Source organism: Erigeron canadensis, chromosome 5 (assembly GCF_010389155.1).
Source record: "Erigeron canadensis isolate Cc75 chromosome 5, C_canadensis_v1, whole genome shotgun sequence".
In the NCBI taxonomy this organism is placed as follows: Eukaryota; Viridiplantae; Streptophyta; class Magnoliopsida; order Asterales; family Asteraceae; genus Erigeron; species Erigeron canadensis.
In genome coordinates, this window is record NC_057765.1 from 31530838 (window position 1) to 31551054 (window position 20217).

The following is a 20217-nucleotide window of genomic DNA, read 5'->3' on the forward strand; positions in this document are numbered from 1 at the left end:
ATTTGATCATTGTTTCCCCCCTTTACAGCTCATAGATTTTTTTTTATATATTTTTTTCTTTAAATTTCAAGATTTTTTTAATCCACCCACAAAATCAGGTGTTTTGTCGTTGTACTAAACTTCAGACCCATTCGAAATTTCAAATCTTTTTTCAATTTTGGAAAATGGGTTTTGAAAAAGATTGAATTTTGATGTAAATTTGATTAGGGTTTTGAACCGCATTGTGGAAATCTTGATATTATAATGATGGTTTATTAGTGAGGTGATTGATTTTTGGGGAATTTTTGATTTTGAGAAAATGTCGGTAGTTAGGAGTTCTTTAGAGGAAATGTTAGATTCTTTGCAAAGAAATGAAGAGTGCAAGAATCCGGCAGATACGCCGCCTGCATTACCTGCACGGCCGGCGTCTAAGGCTCGTCTGCCTAAACGCCCTTTGTCGTCCATGTTTGGTGTGTCACCGGATATTGGGCAAAATGTTAAAAATAATAATGTCAGTTTTGGCCGGAAAAAAGTAGCATGTAGTGGCGAATCACCTTACACTATGCTAGATACACATGAGCATAGATTGGCGGAGAATGGTCTTGCCGGTCTTGCCACCAGGTCTTCGTGCTCATCGGATTCCGGGTGGGATAACAGCATCGAGTACTATATTAAAAAGGTGATTATTTCTGATATTTAGTTTATAGTTCATAGTTTAGGCTTATTTATTTTGTTTATTTGGTTATGTACATCTGAATTGTGAGTGTGATTTTGGATCATGGTCTTATCTTTAGAAATGATGAAAAGTTTCTGAAAAAGTTGATAGTCATGTTACCACTATAAAAGCAAAACTATATAAAGTTGTAGCTATTATAAAAGTAAACTGGTTAGAACTTAGGATTGATAATTACACACAGACAATAATGATTGCAGAAGACAATTAAATAACACCAATTTATTTTTTATATATATTTTCTTTAGAAAGGTAAATATCGACACCAAGGGCGTAGCTACATAGGGGCCGGGAGGGGCGCCCGACCCCCCGAAATTTTTTTTGCGATGTAGGGGGTATATTGTTTTCGTGTAGAAAAATTTCGATATACTCGGTTTCGACCCCCATCTTAATTGTGAATTTTTTTTTATATACTAAGCAATAAAATTGATCCATTACATTTTACATAAGCCAACAAAGTTACTTAGCCCACACTAAAACTCATTACTTAAATAAAAACTTAGCCCACTGAATTCAAGGTTCTTAAAGGTCGAAAGACTGAACTCTAATTTTTTCAGTGAATCGAACCAGGTACCAACCGTTTGTCTCCTTTTTAATGTTTACTTGTCTTGGACAAATGTTTAGTTTTGCCGTGATTGAAACTTTTTTTTATAATAATAGTATCTAATTTTTTACCCGACCCGAATCGAATCACTGACCCGAACATATTACTTGAAAAATAACGTTAGGAAAAAAAAAATTTAGATCCCGACCCCTCACTCAAAAATTTCTAGCTTCGCCACTGATCGACACCACACATAAAAATTTGCACATTTGTTCATTACTCGACTTGAAACCGCAACCTTTTGGTTAATGGGTCAACATGCATACCGTTGGGCTTTGGTTATACCAATATCTATCTATTTTTTCCAACTTAATAGGTTTATTACTCTATATCATAATTTACTGCATACACTATTGACCAATATGGTTTTATTAGTAGTAGGATTCTATGGAAAATAGGATCGGGTATAGATTATTATTTAGGCCTCAGGAGTGTTTGAATGTGCTTCGACATCCTAAGTTATTACAGTGATATTAAGTCGCAATACTTTGTTTATGGTTAATGAAAGGTTTTAATTATTATGATTTTTTGAGAAGTGACAGGGAGTAAATACAAGAATACTGACTATGTATTTATGTAAGATATATGTAAAACTGCAAGCTTCTAAAATTTGTTTTGTTTCAGCAACTCCGAGTCTGGTGTCGGCTCCAGAATGGGCAGTGGGAATCAGGAAAGATACAATCGTCTGTAGGAGGAAAAGCATCTGTTACACTTTTGGATGGAACAGTGAGTTTGTTGAACTGTGAAAAATACTGTTGTCGAACCTTTTTAAGCTAATGTATGTTGAATAAGGCCATAAATATAAGTAACTTTACTTACTAATTTTTGTAGGCCGTGACAGTGTCTACAGGAGAGCTCTTACCTGCAAATGCAGAAATTCTGGATGGCGTTGACAATCTTGTAGGACTTGGTTATCTGAATGAGCCGTCTGTTCTATGTAATCTCCAGTATAGATATCAGCGTGATGTGATTTATGTATGCATATATTCCATGATTTTTTGTGTGCCTAAATAATTGAAATCTTTTTACCATTACGTTACTTTTAATCTAGCTTTGCATTTCCAGACTATGGCAGGGCCTGTTTTGTTAGCAATTAACCCCTTCAAAGATGTCTCGAATTCTGGAAGTGATGCTATTATGGCTTATAGGGAAAAGATTTTGGACAGCCCTCATGTATATGCTGTGGCCAATGCTGTCTACAATGATATGATGAGAGGTGAATTTCATAAGTTACTGCTTAGATCTGATTATTCAAGGAATACAAGTTATTTTTACTTTACTATCGAGGCTATGTTTTTTGCAGCTAATTAGAAGAGTGTTTAGATGCCCGCTTTGAAAGTAGTTATGTGATTTGAATAATCAAAAACGCGTGTTGCTTTTGAATTTGCAATAGTAAGATTCGTTTCTTTGAGGGTTTAGCAAATGTTGATTATTAAAGAAATTAAAACATAATTTGTCCGAAAACGATTTCTAGTGAATAAGTAGGGAGATCTTGTAAGATAAGAGTAAAGCCTCTCAGTTTAGGTTAATAGGGATGTAAATGTTTTACCCTTAAATTCAGGTTGACTACAAGTCTTGGTTGAGTTTCAAACTGTAAATACAAACATTCCTAATCTGATTATTTGACCCGGTAAATAATCAGGAAATCATGAATAAAAATATAGAATGAGGTTTTCTTTTAAAACTCATACCCAACCAACCCCAATATATCGGTATGTTTCATCAATCAGGCAAATTTTGATGTCACTGTCATGATGATACTTGCAGATGGTGTAAATCAGACTATCATTATCAGGTTAGTTGATTTGAATTGACTTCGTTATAATGTTTGACACCTAAAATGTAATTGCTGTAAGTATATTGCTTTGGAACTGTTCTATTTGATTTAGTGGAGAAAGTGGAGCTGGAAAGAGTGTATCAGCAAATTTAGCAATAGAGTATTTGATAGAAGTTGGAGGCGAGGGTAGAGAGATAGCATGCAAAATTCGTGAAACTGGTTGCATACTTGAGGCTTTTGGGAATGCAAAAACATCGAGAAACAAAAATTCTAGCCGATTTGTGGGTACTGAATCCTGTTTGGTTAATGAGTATGATATTACTTATAGGTCTCTGACATGGATCGTAATGTGGTGCAGGGGAAATTAATTGACATTCAATATGATGCTAGGGGCACAATTCAGGGGGCATATATTCATACACGTAAACATATTTCCTTCTAAAAGTTCATTTATTATCCAGAAATTAGCTCAGTATTTCTACTAACTGATTTATAATATCTGTGGAATACATCAACGCATGTCTTCTTGAGAACAGTTCTTCTCGAAAAGGTACTTCATTTATGATTTGTCTTTTTGTTTTTGCTTTCAAGTCTCATTCAAGAATCAAGAATGACACTATTGAATTGATTTTGATGTTTTGAGCAGTCAAGAATATCCCAACTTTGCCGAAGTGAACGATCATACCATGTATTTTACCAAATGTGTGCTGGGGCCCCTTCTGATATGAGAGGTTTGCTTTTATAGATATTTTAATTTTAAAGTTACAATTGCATGCTTGATGGGAACTGTTTCTTTAAGATCATGGTTTTTTCCTTCACAGATAAATTGAATCTAAGAATGGCAAATGAGTACAAGCTCCTCAACAAAAGTGGGTGCTTGAAAATACATGACGTCGATGATGCTCAAAATTTTCAAAAGCTGATGGTAATTTTGAAAAAGTAGTATTTGAAACCTCAGTTTATGGATATTATTGTCTGTTGAATTAGAAAGTTCTTATTTGAGGATTAATGTTGGACCAGGATGCCATGAATGCCCTTAGAATTTCTCATGAAGATCAAGAGTGTATCTTCAAGTTACTTGCTGCTGTTTTATGGTTAGGGAATATATCATTTGAAGTAATTGACCATGAAAATCATGTTACAGTTGTGGCTGATGAAGGTGTGTTTGTTCTCTATGTTAATTATTTATATAACTTATCAATTTGTTTAGTCTTTCAGCACGACTCCAATTTTTGAAGTATGCAACCTTTGATTTGCATGGTAAAAGGATCTATGTGGATTTATTTATTTGGTTGTAATGGAATTAATTTTAATCTAAATAGTGATTCTTTCAAGTTTGTTTATTTTTAACATTCTTTAAACTGTGGTTCGTCTGTGTGTGTATGTTTTACACATAATATTGAACGTGATCAGATGTATTAGGTATTAAATTACAGAAATGCATAATGACATGCTAATTTGGTGCCTGTAAGTTAATTAACATGTTAATATTAAGCATTGCTTTTTTTGGGAATGAGGAAGATAAATGGGACTTCTGAAAGTGTGCTCTTCATATAATCTTTATGACCTTGTAAGCTACTTTATCTAAACATTTGGATCATTTATCAATTATAGTTTTTGTAACCTTATTTAATACATTATTCATTGAATTAAAATATAAACAAAAGGAATATTAGCATGTCAACCCAACCTGTCTCAATCCTTTTAGATCACCTAAATTTACTCTATTCAGCCTGTTACCAAACCCTGTGTCTGGTTTATGGATTTCTTGCGTCTTTAACAGCTAGTAGAACTGCTGCTAAGTTGATGGGTTGCAAGGTGGACGACCTCATGGTGGCTCTATCTACCAACAATAGTCAAAGCTTGATGTTGCAGCAGGTACATGAAGGCACAAACCACATAAGTTTACTCAAAAACATATTGTGAATAAGAAATCCATCTGTTTTGTTTAGGCAATCGATACAAGAGACTCAATGGCACAGTTTGTTTACACAAGCTTGTTCAACTGGCTTGTAGAAGCAATTAATACATCACTTGAGGGAAGCAAAGAACATAGCGGAAGGTCTATAAGCATTCTCGACACCTATGGCTTTGAGTCTTTACAGGTATACAGGTAGTTTAACCTTAAATACCCTCTCATTGTTATAAAACCTGCAGTCTGTCATCTAATTCATGGATTTCAGAAAAATAGCTTTGAACAACTGCTAATAAACTACGCCGATGAGAGGCTGCACCAGCACTTTGTTCGCCATCTCTTTAAACTTGAACAAGAGGCGAGAATTGCAGTCTATCTTATTTTTTTTCATTTCCCTTTCGAAAACCGTATTGAGTTCATACAGTTAACACAAATCTACTTATTACACTATTGTTAGGAGTACGATTCAGAGGGCATTGAGTGGAAAAAGGTAGACTTTATAGACAACCAAGGTTGTTTAGATATCTTTGAGGAGGTATTATAATTCCTTTTTGTTTTTTAGTTATATTGCTGTCTTACAACTGAAGCAATTTTCTTATTATTTTCTTTTATTGTTGATTTTTGCAGAAAACTGAGGGGATACTATCTATACTTGAAGAGGCTTCAAATGCTTCTGAAGCCACATTATTGACCTTTGCCAGCAAGATCAAACAGCACTTGAGTTCTGTTTTGTGTTTTAATGACGAAAAGGGAACTTTTACGGTTCCTCATTATGCCGGGGAGGTTAAATATGAGATGAATGGGATTTTGGAAAAGAACAGAGACACATTGCAATCTAATATCATCGCATTCCTCTTGTCATGCTGCAAGACTTTTCTAACCAATAAAGATGTGTCTGATCCAGATAAACAAAGCATTGGAAGTAGATTTAAGGTAAATGGTAGTTATTGCAACTTTCAAGGATGTAAGGATTGCAGTATATCTTTGCTGCAAGCTCTTTAAGCATTGGAAATTATATGGTTGCACTTGCAGGGTCAATTGTTTAAGCTCATTAGACTGTTGGAAAAGTCAAATCCACACTTCATTCGGTGCATAAGACCAAATGCTAAGCAACTTCATGGAATGTATGAAAAAGATATTGTCTTACAACAACTCAGGTGCAGTGGAGTTTTGGAGACCATAAAAATCTCAAAATCTCGATATCCTACACGTATGAAACATCAAGAATTTGCTAGCAGGTGCGTAAAAACTATTGACTTTTCTACCGCTTCATCCTGGTTCTAGAGAATTTTTTATTTGAACTTTATTGGAAAATTATTAGGTTTGGTTGCCTTCTTGTGGACAAGAGTCTTTTTCATGATCCATTAAGTACATCGATTGCTATTCTGCAACAATATCATGTCCTCCCAGAAATGTACCAACTTGGATATACAAAAATATATTTTCGTGCGGAACAAGTTAGCGAATTGGAGAAATTGAAAAAACAAGTTATGCAAGGAGCATGCAAGGTGGACAAAGGCAGATCTGGGAGCAGGGTTATTTGTGACTTTCATGAACTAATGTTGGGCATAGTCACATTGCAGTCATGTAAGAAAGTTGCTAGATTTCATGAGTGTTGAAATTGATTATCTATGTATCACATCGTCACAATAAAAATGATGCTATTGGTTTCTAGTCCACAAGATTTATGAATAAAAATGAATTTTCATGCAGTTGTTCGGGGTGAAAATTCAAGAAGGAAATGCAATGTTTCAACAAAAACAAGTTATCAGCCTACATCAAAATCACCTGATAATTTGATAGCGGTTGTACATATACAGTCGGGTACCTATTACTTGCAACCTTTTTAACCTCTTTTGTTTCAGGTTCAACAATTATATTATACTTATCCACGCACCTCTTTTTGCAGTTACCCGTGGGTGGTTAGCTCGAAGGTATTTCAGTCATCTGCTCAGGTGGAAGAAGTTAGATCTTGACAGTCCAAAAACCAGGCAAACTTCTTGCAGTGAAGTTCCAGAAGACAAGGTACAATTTCGTTTCCCCGTTATTAATATCACAAAAAGTACAATGAGATTTGTTTGATGAATCATCTTCTTTTCTGTTTAGGGTTTGGCACCAGAAAATCTCCAACATTTGCCGTCAAAGATTGAAGACCTGCATAAGCTAGTTTTAAGTACAAAATTGTCCATGAGCCAGAAAGAGCAAGAAAATACAGCATTGAGGGAGCAAGTCCGACAATTTGAAGCACAGTGGTCAGAACATGAAATCAAAATGAAGTCAGTGGAGGAAACATGGCAAAGACAGATGGCTTCTTTACAAGTGAGTTTATCCTTTTTGGTACTTCATCGTTCTCTACATTTTTACATGAAATGCAAGTTCTTGATTGTGGTTATTTCTTAGCAGAAGAGTCTGGCTGCAGCGAAGAAGAGTCTTGGTACAGAAGAATCAGGGGAGGACATATCAGCAACCCAAAATCCTGCTGGCAACAATGGTGGTGTTTATGACACGGTAGACCATTTATCCAAGGACTTTGAGCAAACGAGACAGAATTTTGACAATGATGCAAAAGCCCTTGCTGAGCCAAAGTCAGTAATGCCTTATTCCAAGCAAATAGAGGAATTTAGAAAAGTAAAAGAGAGATTTGAGATGTGGAAGAAAGAATACAAAAATCGATTACGGGAGACAAGGGCAAAACTGGTTAAGGGCTTAAATAGGGAAGGAGGAAAGCAATCATGGTGGGGGAGGTTAAGCAAGAGATACACTCCCACATGATTTTGCCAATGACCGAAATTGTAAAATCTGTTAAGCCGATCTTGTATGCTCAAGTGTAATTACAAGGATACAGAATGTGATGCGTTGACTTGTCTAAGCCAAGTAGCCAACGGATGAGTAAACATGCTGAATGCAAGGAAGCTGACTGGCCGGATTTCCTAGCAGCTTGAAATGCCAAATATGTTAATAGGTTTATGTTGTTTGTCTAGCAAAGCCTTTCTTTGAAATCATCACATATCAAAATGTGAAGTGTTTTAAACTGTTTGGCAATATGGATCCCAACTATTATTATAGATTATATATATATATATATATATATGTCAAACTATAGTGAATTGTGAAAAACAGATATGAAAAAAAATCTCTTCATGTTAGGCACACTGGTGATGTTAATATCACTTTTTTTTTCAATGGTTGGATATTAGTCAAATATCTAGTCTTGAGATGATGACTTCTTTTTCCAAAATAAGATGCTTCATTTTTATTTTTGATGAACATAAATTAAAATTTTAAATACCCAAAAAGAAAATCAAAAAATTCTAAGGAAATTTGTAAATTTAGGAAAGGAAATATGGAAGCAATGTTATTTGGTAAATATAGTTAGAAGAAGCACAAATGGAACATACTTTACGAGTGTCACGAGTTTTTCCGCAATCCACACTATTACATTTTTATTGTGGGCTGAATTCCCTTTTTTTTTTTATTTAAAGGAGTTCAAGTAAGAAAGTGAAAATTCAGTCTTCATAGTTTCCTATCCCACTGCCAAAAAGAAGACAACAAGTTCGTAATTAGCATTTAGCATTCGAGACACCATAATAATATCCAATTGGGAAGTATACGGAGCTTGAACCACACATTTCTGGGATGAAACCTAGGACTCTCGAAACCCCCAATAATCCACTCTTATAAATGTAGGTTGTGAGATTCAAACCGTGGTAGATTTATAGATCGAAAACCACTGATGAGCCACCAACTCATTAGTTTTTTTTTTTATCATTTTAATTTTATCAAATAATTGATAACTTGAAACATTTATATACACATATAAATGAATATATACGCGTCCATTAGATATATAAATGAATTTACATGTGAAAGAGATATAATGGAGAAAAAAAAAAGAAATAATCATTATTTTGATAGATAATTAAAAAATCATGAACAATAAATTTTAATTAACAAAAAAAAAAAAAAAAAATCATGTTTCATTTGCCAAAATGATATATTATGTTACATCCTGCCGCAAATCACGTGTTAAAAAATCACAACATTTACACAAGGTAGAGAAAGAAAAAAACAAAAAAAAAGAAGAAGAAAACAAAATGAAGACATACAGGGGGTTAATTAAAAATAAACAATAGTATAAGGGTTTCTACTAAACTTTGCTTTCACCTGAATTCAAAATGCTTAACGGCACATTCTTATCTGATCAGAAGTTGTAACCTAAAATGAGTCTAGGGTTTCATATGGCAATTAAAATTATTTCAAAATTATTATAACGAATAAAATAATAATTGTGTATACAAATTCAAACAAAAACAGATGGACTCATCATCATCCAAATCGAAGCAAATCCATGATAATTCTCGAATCATCGTCCCTGAACCGTTGGATCATTGGCATTTTCTGGTATTAACACAATCCTTCATTTTTCTAATTTCACATTATTATATGTGTGTGTGTATATATATATATATATATTTTATTTTTTATTTTTGCTGACGGTTACAAAAAATGCTACCGGATATATCTAAAAGCTGTATGCACATGAAAGCAGAAATTATATTTAAAATAATTATAATTATAGTTACTTTTAATTGAAAATTTTATTTTATTATATGTTTTAGGTCTTTGAGGATTATTGGATAGTTGTGAAATAATGTGGCTAGAATTTAAGTTTTCGGAATGCTGTTTACGAGTATTTGTTTAATTGGAAATGTGCAGGATGAAATCGAAGCACCTATGTGGTTTGATCTCAGCTTGTGTGATTCGAAAAATAACGATGAAATGTGAGTTTCTCTATATTTTTGTAGCTATATTTAGGTTTGCAATAGTCGAAATAAGTTTGTATAGCGCATTAGCGTTTCTCAAAGTTGGATAATTTACACGTTATTATGGTTATTTAGATGTTTGAGTGTATGGATTTCTATGGTATAGATTGTATGCTGAATTCCGATGTTATTATTTGTTTTGTTGTAGTGATGATGACGACTCGTGGTTTGAGATAAGTCATGAGTAAGCACTTAAAAACTTTTTTTTTTTTTGCTTCGCGGTTTGGTTTACTTTTTAAAATTAGGTAGTGAATGTTTGGATACTTGGATGATGTATCTATAGGTTTCATCAATGTTCCTCAAGCCATTTGATTTCTAAAATCTTTCATCCTAAAAGCTCGATAAGCATACAAGAACCTCCTTCACCAAAGATTCCTTCCTCGGTGTCAAAGTCTCGAGGTAAAAGCTACAAGTTAAAAGAGTGGGAGCAGAGGAAGTGCAAGGCTGCCTCTAACAAGCAACAGCCAGTCAAAACCTTAACTAGGAAGGCTTATGAAAGTAGAGGATCTAGTAACATGACGAAAACTGTTACCACGGTTAAAAAGTTGAAAGGAAATGAAGGCCCAAAAGCAAGTTCTAGCTGTGAAAGTGGTCTCACTAACAACTCTAAGTCGAAAGTTTCGATAACCAGTTTGTCGTCTGTAACAAGACAAGAGCAACACAATGAGAGCAGTTCAAGGAGCACAATTACATCGGATAACAGTGGCCAGAATGAAAAGAAGAGCTTGGAGTCATCTTGTCAAACATCAAGTCAAACTGGTGGGCTATTGGCATCATTGAGGGTCAATCTCAGAAAAAGTTGTGCCACGAGACCGGCAGCAAGGGTTGTAGCTAATGGTGGGAGGAGCTCAGTAGGCTGCAAATCTTCTTCAAGTAAATCAAGTGTGGGGTCCACTTTGGACCAAGGTTCGAATAGTAAGAGTTCCATTCCTGGAAATGTGCAGAAGAGTATTATGGGAGTCTCTCGGCCATTGAAGGACAAAGCAAAAGTTCAAAACCCTACAAAGCCCTCTGCGTTAAATGTTCAGAGTTCGTCTAATAGACAAGTAAACAAATCGCTTACTTCCAAAGTAACAGCCAATGGAAAGGTAAGCAAACTCTTTTTATCATGCTAAAGTGCTATTTGCTAGACCTAGAAGGCTAGAACAGGATGCAGTTGTGTGCGTAAATGCATAAGATGTACTTTAAAATTTTGCAGGTTCAACAGCATACATTGCATAGAAAAGCTTTGATTCCACTTAAGGTTAATGAACAGAATCAGACGATCAATAGAGTAACTAAGAAAGTAGGTATTGGCAGGCGTACTACTTCTCTACCTGGTATTAAAGAAACTGCATTGGCATCAACGATTACATGTGAGAAACCCAAATCTATTGATAAGACTGTTAAATCTGTTGCGAATATACATAGAGCATCTAAGCCAATTGCTGCACAGAAGAGGGACAGTAAAAAGCTAATTGACCAAAAGGTAAGCTATATTTTAAATTACTATATTTTAAGCTATATTCATGTTCATAGAATCATACTTACTCTGGCTAAGATTCAGTTATATCTTTTTGGTACCATGTATTGAGGTCGAAAAAATAGGTATGGTTTCTCTCGTCTTTTTAAATGCTGTATTTCCCACCTTTTTACACTATGTCTTGCTGCAGGAAAAAACCAACAACCGGAGCAGGGACAAGGATACTGTGAAGCCAGCTCAAAAGGTCTACTTTCGGTAGGAAAATTTGGCATAAGTGTATAGTGTAAACTTCTTTTCTGGTTACTGGAAGTGTTGCAAGATCCATCTCGATAATGGGTTCTTCACATTTTGTTGGTACCACTCTTCTGATAGATGAAAGTCTCTGGCTGCATAGATTTACTTTATGCTGAAATGAGTTTAAGACATGCATATTCTGAGTATAGTATCTGAGAAGGCTACAGTTTTCTAGTCACTTGCTAGCATCCCTAATGCAGTAATGCCATTTGTGGTTCACTAATCAAATATGTATGTCACCATTACATTGTTATAGGATAAATCTAGTCAACCTAAAATTTTGGGACAACCTTAAAGTGTTGATTCTAACCTCGTTTTGGTTAACCTTAATCCTCGACCAGTGGTAATTTCTAAACCCAAATAGAAGGGTTTTACAATTGCATTGATCTCAATAAATTCATGAATCACTTCATGCATTCAAATATGATAATTTATGTATAGCAAAACTGTCCGATAGCTGGAGTTGTGAAAGCTGAAAGCAAGAACCGAGACCAAAGATTTTTGTTTGTTGTTGTAAATTGTAACTTCTAAATTTTAATTATTCACAATGTTATGCATATGCCATATGTACAGTAAAATGCCTAAAATGGACAAATAAAAAATGTAGCAATGAACATAAAGTCATAAATGATATTTATATTTTTATTGTCAAAATGATGAAAAGCAATAGAAAGAAATGCGTTTCTAGCCATTAAGTTCAAATGTTAGATAATAATTTCAATAAATGAATCATAATTGAACTATTGTGCTCATGATTTATGGTTTATTTCAATAGTACTCTATTTGGTTCACGAATTTGAAAATTTTAAAAATTTGATTCAAGTTTCTGCTCCATTTCATGAGATGATGGATTGTCAATTAAATTTATCTTGATAAACAGGGCTGCACGATCAGATAGATTTTGCAAGCGAGGTTGATAGAACCGAATCACCAATTACATTAAATAAACTTTGATCCTAATGATGAAGAAATTTCAATAGGGGGTAGATTGTGGAAGGTATGAAAAAGAGCCAAATCCTGAAATCCTCAAATCCTTTAAGACGAGGGCCTTCAACAACTAGAAGCTTGAAAAGCCCCATAACAATTTTAGAGATGAGTACTTATTATAGAAACATATTGTCCAAATGCACAAACCATGACAACTTTAGAGACATGCTCACTGTACACAGTTCTCATCCTTTTCCGTTACAACTTACAAACTCACCAAAACAGGCTTGAAATGTTTTCTACAGATCATTAACTAATGGATCAAAATGGGACTACCTGAAAAGAATTGTACATTAAAATTCCCAACAAAATCACAACGAACATTGCGATGCTACCTCCTTAAAGCACCGTAGTTCCTTGTCACCTGCACAAAAAGCAGATGGGTTGGAGGCAAAACAAACAGACAGAACAGAAAATAATTTCTTTTAGAGGTAGCAGAACAGGTAGTTATGGCAGATTGGGTAAATGGTCAAGAGGAATTCATGTCAAGTTAGGCCAATCCATCAACACCTTTTTTTTCCATAAAGTTCTATAGATTATCAGTATATTAAATGAGATTAATAATACTGAAGTTTCATAATGCTAATTTATTTCTTAATAAAGTGATTTACAAATCTTTAAGCGGGGTGAAAAAGCTTTGGATAGCTTCCGACCCATTTGACCAGGTCGACCTATTTGACAAGTTACCATTTATGCTTATATTGTAAATTTTACCCCTTGAAGAATAAATAACCCAAATTAACCCATCTTTAGGAAAATAGCCAGCTCTAACTTCAGCTATATCATTATCATACAAGAAATATGAGATATATTTTAAGGGATACAAGGAAGGAAACCAAATTGGTTAAGAGTGCCAAAAATGTAGTAAGATTATAAAGTTCAGTGCGTTCTGCAAACCAAAATTAAATAAAAATGTTAAGACATCACTTATGACTTACCCGTGGTTGAGACTTGTTCATTCTTTTTGGCACATCATCATCATCATCGTCATCATTTCTCATCATCATCTGTTGGATTGAGGATGAACTATTGTCCGATTTCCTTCCCCTCTTAGCAGCAGTGGAGCCCCTACCTCTTCCCCTAGGAGCACTTCGTTTGCGACCCTTGCCTTGCATACTCTCATTATCATCCTTTTAAACAATCAAAAGAAGATAAGAGATTAAGATCTAACATTTACTCTAGAAAACACAATATATACATCACTAGAACTAAATGTGACAACACTGGTGGGTTGGGTAATCGAACAAAATGGTTTCAGACTGAAATAGGTCATTTTTATTACATAAACGATATTATTGGAATGCTAAATTATTAATCTAAAGCTTTGATCAAAACAATGTAAGACGTAGTCTGGGCTAAAAATATATTTTTAGTTAATTACTGCTGATTTCTTCTTTTTTTAATTTGATCCATTTCACCTGGTTAAGATGATAAAATACTACCCAAATCGACGCATCCGAAGTTATATGGTTAAGAGTGCCATCCCTAACTATAACAGGGTGTCAAACTGTTCACATGGCCATTTAGTACATTAGTATTTACACTAATTAATGCCGGATGCTAGATAGACTTAAATCCAATGTGTGTTATATCCACTGGATTAGAACCACATGTACATAATTACTAATACTAATGTGCACAATGTTAATCAGTGAATGGTTCAAAACCATATAGTCTGCAAAAGCATTTTAACACCACTATGAAATAGAACTTTTGAGAGTAAATAGAAATTGGGCGTTATATCATCCGTACCGAACTGTCATGAAGCTCATTTATTCCATATTGCACTGGTTCATCATCAGAATCAGAATTTAAGTTCTCTTCATCAGCAGCTATACTTTGAACTGAAGCTGATGCAGCAACCGATGCTGATCTACAGGAAACAAGTTAACCATAAAACTTCCATGTCAAATTTGGCTCCACAAAAAGCTATCAGGTAATGACAGTTCTTCCTATGCAACCATAAAATATACCAAGTAACAACAGATAACAAACCTATCTATATTAAAGAAATAAAGGAATTAAGTTGCATCAAACATAACACCCTAATAACATAGCAACCGTACCTATCTGAACGACGAAACATTGATGCATCAAGAGTTGACTGCTTCAAGGTTGAACCCCTACCTCGCCCCCTTCCCCTTCCTCTTGTAGAAGTCTTCGCAACTTGAGAGACATCACGAGCAGACTTAAACTGTTCCAATGAACCTTTTTTGCCTCGGCCAGTAGCCCTTGACCCAAGAAACTGTGTTGTATCCTCATCATCACTAAAGGATGCTGCACTTCCAATTCCTCCGGGAGCTTTATTCATCAGATTCTACATATATTGATAGCCCGGTAAAAGATTGTAAACGTCAACAAAACCAAAAGTAGAAGAAAACGAACTAAGCATATAATCAGTTTTTGCCGCCTCCACAAAGACTAGTGTACCATTCGATTTGTGATGGGATTACAGAAGAAAAGGAACGACACCACAACTCCCAAATTAATAAGAAAAATCTGTTATATTTTCAAACATATATGTATCTTTTTCATTACAAATATATTTGAGGTTTAGCGAGTTCTAATTTATTAAAATGGTAACATCTTTAAATAGAAACTGCAATAAATTCAAGTAAGATAATTCTAGTGCTGTGTGTCTAAATACTATACAATTTTTTTGGAATGAACACTCATTTTAGTCCTAGAGGCTAACCAAACATGTTAACAGAATGTATTGATACATTCCATTACCCCATACATTCCATTCCTTTGTCATTTCATTCTAGCCAACCAAAAAAGTTATTAGATGCTTACCTCCATGGACTGAGCACTAGAAGTAAATACTTGGTCCTCCTTAGACTTGGATCTCTCCTTCACACGAGTCTGCATATGTATGAGTTTTAGGAGATACAACAAAAACTAAAAAAAGTATATTAACTGTTTAGCTGCTTGCCTCTAAGCAGCTTTCAACTTTGACTATTATATCTTCTACTTCAACATTCATATTATCTGTATCCCGAGCAATGTTTTTCTGTTTCAGCAAAAATAAAAATTAGGTAAGTAGCAAAAATATATCATATATGCTTATCTTGATTAATTTGATCTATGAGAGATAACTTACCACAGTTTCTTCAAGGTTGTATTTCAAACAGGAATAGAACGCATTTCGGTCATCCTTGTTAACAAAATTGTGTAACGCTTCATCTAAATCATTCACAGGAAGGATTTCCATTTTCTGTAATAATTGTCATAGTTAGAGAAGACCATTAAAAAAGACTTATTATACATGTTAATGATCTCAGAGAAATTTCAGGCAAAATTTCCGTAGGCCTTAATTTTCACATGTTATATTGTTTAAGATCTAGAACTGCGATAAGCATAAAACTAACTAGCTAAGTATGCAAAACATGCAAAAAGGCAAAGGATTGACCACTTGCCAATTGACTCTCAGCAACTAATGCTTCAATGTTTTGTTGATTCAATTCTTCTGGTCGAAGTCGTTCCGCATCCGTAAATTTTGCTAATGCAATAAAAAGATTAACAATCACCATTAGGCATGAAATGTCATAAAACAAATTCTTAACCACATAAATCCGAACAAATTTTATAAGAAAACTAAGGTATATAAATCAGAATGTAGAAACCACAGATTGTAACCTTACTAACCTTCACCCTGAGCTTTCTTTGAAGCTTTTGCAAAGATAAGAATATCTTGAGGATTAGCAACCTTGAATATTTTATAAGAGGTATAATGTCATTTCCCTTGAACCATTATTAGGAGTCCATCCAAATACACTGCAATAAATGATAAAAGAAGGTACCTTTCCAACATACTTTTGGCCAAATCTTTGAGGATTTATTGTCATGAACCCAGAATAATCAACCTGGCAATATTTTCATAAACACCGAAAATTTATGCACAATTGCCTTATCATTGTTCTCATTATTTTACATGTAAAACGTTGTACCTTTACACGTATAAGAGGAAGCACAGTCTCTGAATTTCTAGAATCCCTTTGGTTACATTTTTCTATGAGACTGTTTACGACATTGTCCAGATGTTCAAGAATTGAATTTTGATCATTTGGATCAATGTCAGGTTCATCCTTTAATACTATCTACATCAACAGCATTCATCAACTGTCTATATGTGTATGCTGACTTTCGATAATTAATAACAAATAAAGCATGTTAACATACCTCTTTATATTCAAATGGTCTAACAGAGTGTAGTGGTATCTTGGTTGGCCGGTATTGATTACCCTGTATATAAGATTTTCAAACTATTGGAATCTCAAATTAAATCAAAAAACCTGATCTCTTTCATCAAGTTAGTTTTGAGGGAAGAACCTTAATTTCTACCAAAAGTACATGCTTCGGTTTTGATTCTCCATCGATAAGTGATGTTGCAACAGAAGAGCCTGGTTGAGTAATGTGGAAACCCATACCTGGAACTTCCTATCAATTATTAACATATAAGTCACACACTACGGAATACAGAAATGTACAAGCAATCAAATATTTAATTCCACCTGAGGATCAACAAGACATTCATGTTCATGCCCCCAAACTATAAAGTCCAGGAACCGAGGTAAAAAATGCTCATTTATGGCATTCTTAGGATTTGTCTTCACTCTGCATAGAGAAATACAAACTTATATTGTCAATTATTTCAACCATGTTTGATATACGTATCTATCAGAAGAGGTGGCACAACAGTCAGGGCGAGCAAGTCGGGTAATAAGCCGAAACATGCAACTATATGTGTTTTATATGGGATGGGCTCACCACCAACACTTTCGTCCATTTTCTAATTTTTGTAAATAGTGTAGGTATTAGATAGGATTCGAATCTTTAATGCTTAAATAGTGATACTTCTTTTAGATGATTTACAACGTAATACGTACTGTTATTCAGTTTTTGACCTGTTATGAAACAAGCACAAACCAAATTGACTATGTAACTTAGAATGCCACTTCTAACTACAGGGTTAGTGTTCCACTTCAGATATTATTTATAACCTGTTTTGATGAAGCACTAGGATGTTGAACCAGTCTGAAACTTCACAATTTTCTTGAGGTTCAGGACGCATCCATTGTACGGCATGTGGAGTCTATTGTACCCAAAGAAATATTAATTTAAATAATAAAATGTTTCAAAATGATACCATTTCAAAATCACTTACAGAAATAAATGTAAATTCAAGACAAGAACCTGAAACATTCTATTCAGGCGTTCATCTCTAATATTTCCAAGGCCGTATAGAGCAACAGAAGTTTCACCCTGTAAGTCATACCTCTAGTTATGGCATGGGGATACATTACACTTAATTTAAAGAAAAGAAACAATTGACCATGAACCTTTTTTATAAGAATTGGGTAGAGAGTGATCTGCCCGACCCCAGAACCTCCAAGAATCATTTTGCCAAAATAGTTTACAAGATTGCACGCTGAAAGAATATCGACTGCAGATAGGTTATCCTGTAATAAAACAGAAATCAATTTCAAAAGGCTGACTCCACTAACTGATACAATGCAGAAATCACAGCATAAATCATCGCTTGTAGATTTAAAATTCATGCTATCAAAGAAGTTGATACTTTTTCTTATATAAAAAAAGAGCTGCTCATACATGTAAGGAACAAAGAAAGGCTGGTTAAACATGAGATTCTCTTTTGTAGGTATAAATACTTTGAAGGTCCACATCAACTTGGATATTAACAAAACAATATAATTTTGGGACCCAACACCCATTAACCCATTAACTATGTAATAAACGGTCAGTATGCAAGACACTGCAGCGAGAGCAGAAATGATTAAACTAATGAGCACATTGGTTGTATGAGATATATAAAGAGAATAATATGTAAGATACTATAAAGATTACCACTCCAGCAGGGTCATCATGATTTCCATGAATACTGAACACTGGCAACCCGACATTGAAATGAGGATCTTCATAATTTACATGACCAAACCTGTTCAGATCGACAGCATTTCTCATTAATGTGAAACATCTACATTGGCATATGGATGTGTAACACCGTTTCTATACAATGTAAAATATGCAATAAATAACCTGTTTATAATACTAGTAGAAATAGATACTTACACATTTGCAAAGTTTATAGTCTGATCACTGACAACTTGAAACTGCACTGGTTTATCATTAAGACAATATCGACGCAAGATTTCAATCGCTTTCACTAATGTCGTCCTTGATGGCTTGTTTTCATGAAATAGATCACCACCAAGTAGTAAAAAGTCTACCTGATATCAATCATAAAACTCAGTTCTAAGTTCTAACCAAAATCAATCACAAATCTTTATACGTAATTTTTAAACCTCAAGGTGCTTGTACAAGAAAAAGCAGTAGGTAACCAACACAGATAAATACTCTGAACTTCTATAAGACATAATATTTAAGCAAAACTAGTCATTTCTTGTTTATTATGAGTATTTATTACCTTCTTCTGCTCAGCTATGGAACATATTTCTTCAAACGCTTGAAATGAATCATGCCTACGGACCTCGTCTTTTTCCATATACCCCAAATGACAATCCGTGGCAACAAGCACACGGACTGTATTACTATTATCATCCCTATATATTATATAAACAACGAAAACGTTACACATACATTACACACTTATAACCACACTTAAGCGTTGTTTGCGTTATGTGCTGAATGAACAGTCATAAAATTATTATACACCGACCGCCTGATAAACAGAATGACTTATTCGATACCACAACACGTCTTTTGACTTATTTCGTTATCCGTTAAGTCGATTAAGTCCAAAACAAACACCGCCTTTATAAACAGAATATAGCTAATATAAACTTAGCTTAATCCCTTTTAAAAGCTTATGTAAAAATAATTAGTAATAAATAGTGATTATAATTACAAGTATAGTTCAGATAAATACAATTTCATTCAACTAATTATTTGCAATTATAATAAATAAAAACTATTTAATAAATATATGTGGTGCGAGAATATATATATATAATTATATATATGAATGTATGTGTTACCTTGACATACCAGCCATGAGAGGAACAAGTGTTTTAGGACTTTAAACCCTAAAATAACACAATAAAAAAAAACTAAACTTATATTATGTATAGAATATATATGTATATGTAAAGTATAAATTAAAATAAATAAAGTTCGATTTAAAGGAAGTAATGAACCTAAAAAGAAGGGATCAGTAGCAATGAAGTGGCGGGAATTTGCGAAGAAAAACTCAGTGATAATGAAGAACTGAAGAAGAAAATAGGAGAAGAAGGAGACGACAAATGGGCTTTGGTCTTATACATAGAGGCCCGTTATTATTTTACTACTTAATGAAATTAGGCCCAGCTCAAATTGGGCCGGTTCATATCCAGTAACATAGCGAGTGCTGAGTAAGTGAGTAGTCGTTTCATTTTTTAATAACGAGCCTACTACCCGCATGTTGCGGCGAAATTTTGTTTTAGGAGTGACAATTTGTTATAAGGGTAGATACAGTAATTCAGTGTTGTAGTGTACGGAGGACCATTTTGAGAATCATATATATAGTGAAGGAGTTTTTTGGAAAAAAAAAATATGCTTAATTTTTTAAGACATATCATAAATAAAACTTCAAAATGCTTTATAAAAGAGTATAGATAGATAGG

General features: G+C 34.1%; 3 protein-coding genes across 4 annotated transcripts; 2 read left to right on the forward strand and 1 right to left on the reverse strand.

Moving 5' to 3' along the window:
• The first annotated feature begins 274 nt into the window (after nucleotides 1-274).
• Nucleotides 275-8158, forward strand: LOC122599821 (myosin-2-like). 2 transcript variants are annotated; one of them, XM_043772406.1, is made up of 22 exons: nucleotides 275-658; nucleotides 1941-2042; nucleotides 2148-2291; nucleotides 2382-2532; nucleotides 3084-3111; nucleotides 3206-3374; nucleotides 3452-3515; nucleotides 3630-3643; nucleotides 3740-3824; nucleotides 3915-4018; nucleotides 4114-4252; nucleotides 4877-4971; nucleotides 5046-5198; nucleotides 5277-5366; nucleotides 5466-5543; nucleotides 5636-5941; nucleotides 6041-6246; nucleotides 6330-6595; nucleotides 6722-6832; nucleotides 6918-7033; nucleotides 7115-7327; nucleotides 7409-8158. In XM_043772406.1, exons 1-22 carry the CDS (start codon nucleotides 299-301, stop codon nucleotides 7778-7780), a joined length of 3366 nt encoding a protein of 1121 aa, XP_043628341.1. In that variant the 5' UTR covers nucleotides 275-298; the 3' UTR covers nucleotides 7781-8158. The 2 variants fall into 2 exon arrangements, with proteins under 2 accessions (XP_043628341.1, XP_043628342.1); XM_043772407.1 differs by having other exon boundaries at nucleotides 278-658; nucleotides 7412-8158.
• Nucleotides 8159-9322: 1164 nt separating this feature from the next.
• Nucleotides 9323-11970, forward strand: LOC122601576. Its single transcript, XM_043774326.1, has 6 exons — nucleotides 9323-9409; nucleotides 9725-9789; nucleotides 9938-10015; nucleotides 10115-10919; nucleotides 11030-11299; nucleotides 11484-11970. The coding sequence occupies exons 1-6, from the start codon at nucleotides 9323-9325 to the stop codon at nucleotides 11550-11552; spliced, it is 1374 nt and encodes a 457-aa protein (XP_043630261.1). The 3' UTR covers nucleotides 11553-11970.
• A 742-nt stretch (nucleotides 11971-12712) lies between these two features.
• LOC122599848 (double-strand break repair protein MRE11) lies at nucleotides 12713-19828 on the reverse strand. The gene is made up of 22 exons (XM_043772437.1): nucleotides 19753-19828; nucleotides 19594-19641; nucleotides 19023-19158; nucleotides 18668-18825; nucleotides 18443-18533; nucleotides 17917-18036; nucleotides 17771-17839; nucleotides 17578-17669; nucleotides 17089-17191; nucleotides 16907-17014; nucleotides 16757-16819; nucleotides 16525-16674; nucleotides 16378-16440; nucleotides 16223-16283; nucleotides 15994-16076; nucleotides 15678-15791; nucleotides 15510-15587; nucleotides 15371-15439; nucleotides 14641-14891; nucleotides 14327-14447; nucleotides 13513-13704; nucleotides 12713-12938 (listed from the first exon to the last, which is right to left on the reverse strand). Exons 2-22 carry the CDS (start codon nucleotides 19608-19610, stop codon nucleotides 12906-12908), a joined length of 2172 nt encoding a protein of 723 aa, XP_043628372.1. The 5' UTR covers nucleotides 19611-19641; nucleotides 19753-19828; the 3' UTR covers nucleotides 12713-12905.
• Between the last annotated feature and the right edge of the window lie 389 nt (nucleotides 19829-20217).

Bases quoted from the DNA above. Each gene is read 5' to 3' on its own strand.
- LOC122599821 (XM_043772406.1), top strand. From the start codon at position 299: ATGTCGGTAGTTAGGAGTTCTTTAGAGGAAATGTTAGATTCTTTGCAA. The intron at 3,112-3,205 runs GTTAGTTGATTT...TATTTGATTTAG, and splicing joins AATCAGACTATCATTATCAG to TGGAGAAAGTGGAGCTGGAA. The intron at 5,199-5,276 runs GTATACAGGTAG...CATGGATTTCAG, and splicing joins ATGGCTTTGAGTCTTTACAG to AAAAATAGCTTTGAACAACT.
- LOC122601576 (XM_043774326.1), top strand. From the start codon at position 9,323: ATGGACTCATCATCATCCAAATCGAAGCAAATCCATGATAATTCTCGA. The intron at 10,920-11,029 runs GTAAGCAAACTC...AAAATTTTGCAG, and splicing joins AAGTAACAGCCAATGGAAAG to GTTCAACAGCATACATTGCA. The intron at 11,300-11,483 runs GTAAGCTATATT...GTCTTGCTGCAG, and splicing joins AAAAGCTAATTGACCAAAAG to GAAAAAACCAACAACCGGAG.
- LOC122599848 (XM_043772437.1), bottom strand. The intron at 14,892-15,370 runs GTAAGCATCTAA...CAATATATGTAG, and splicing joins CTAGTGCTCAGTCCATGGAG to AATCTGATGAATAAAGCTCC. The intron at 14,448-14,640 runs GTACGGTTGCTA...TGTTTCCTGTAG, and splicing joins ATGTTTCGTCGTTCAGATAG to ATCAGCATCGGTTGCTGCAT.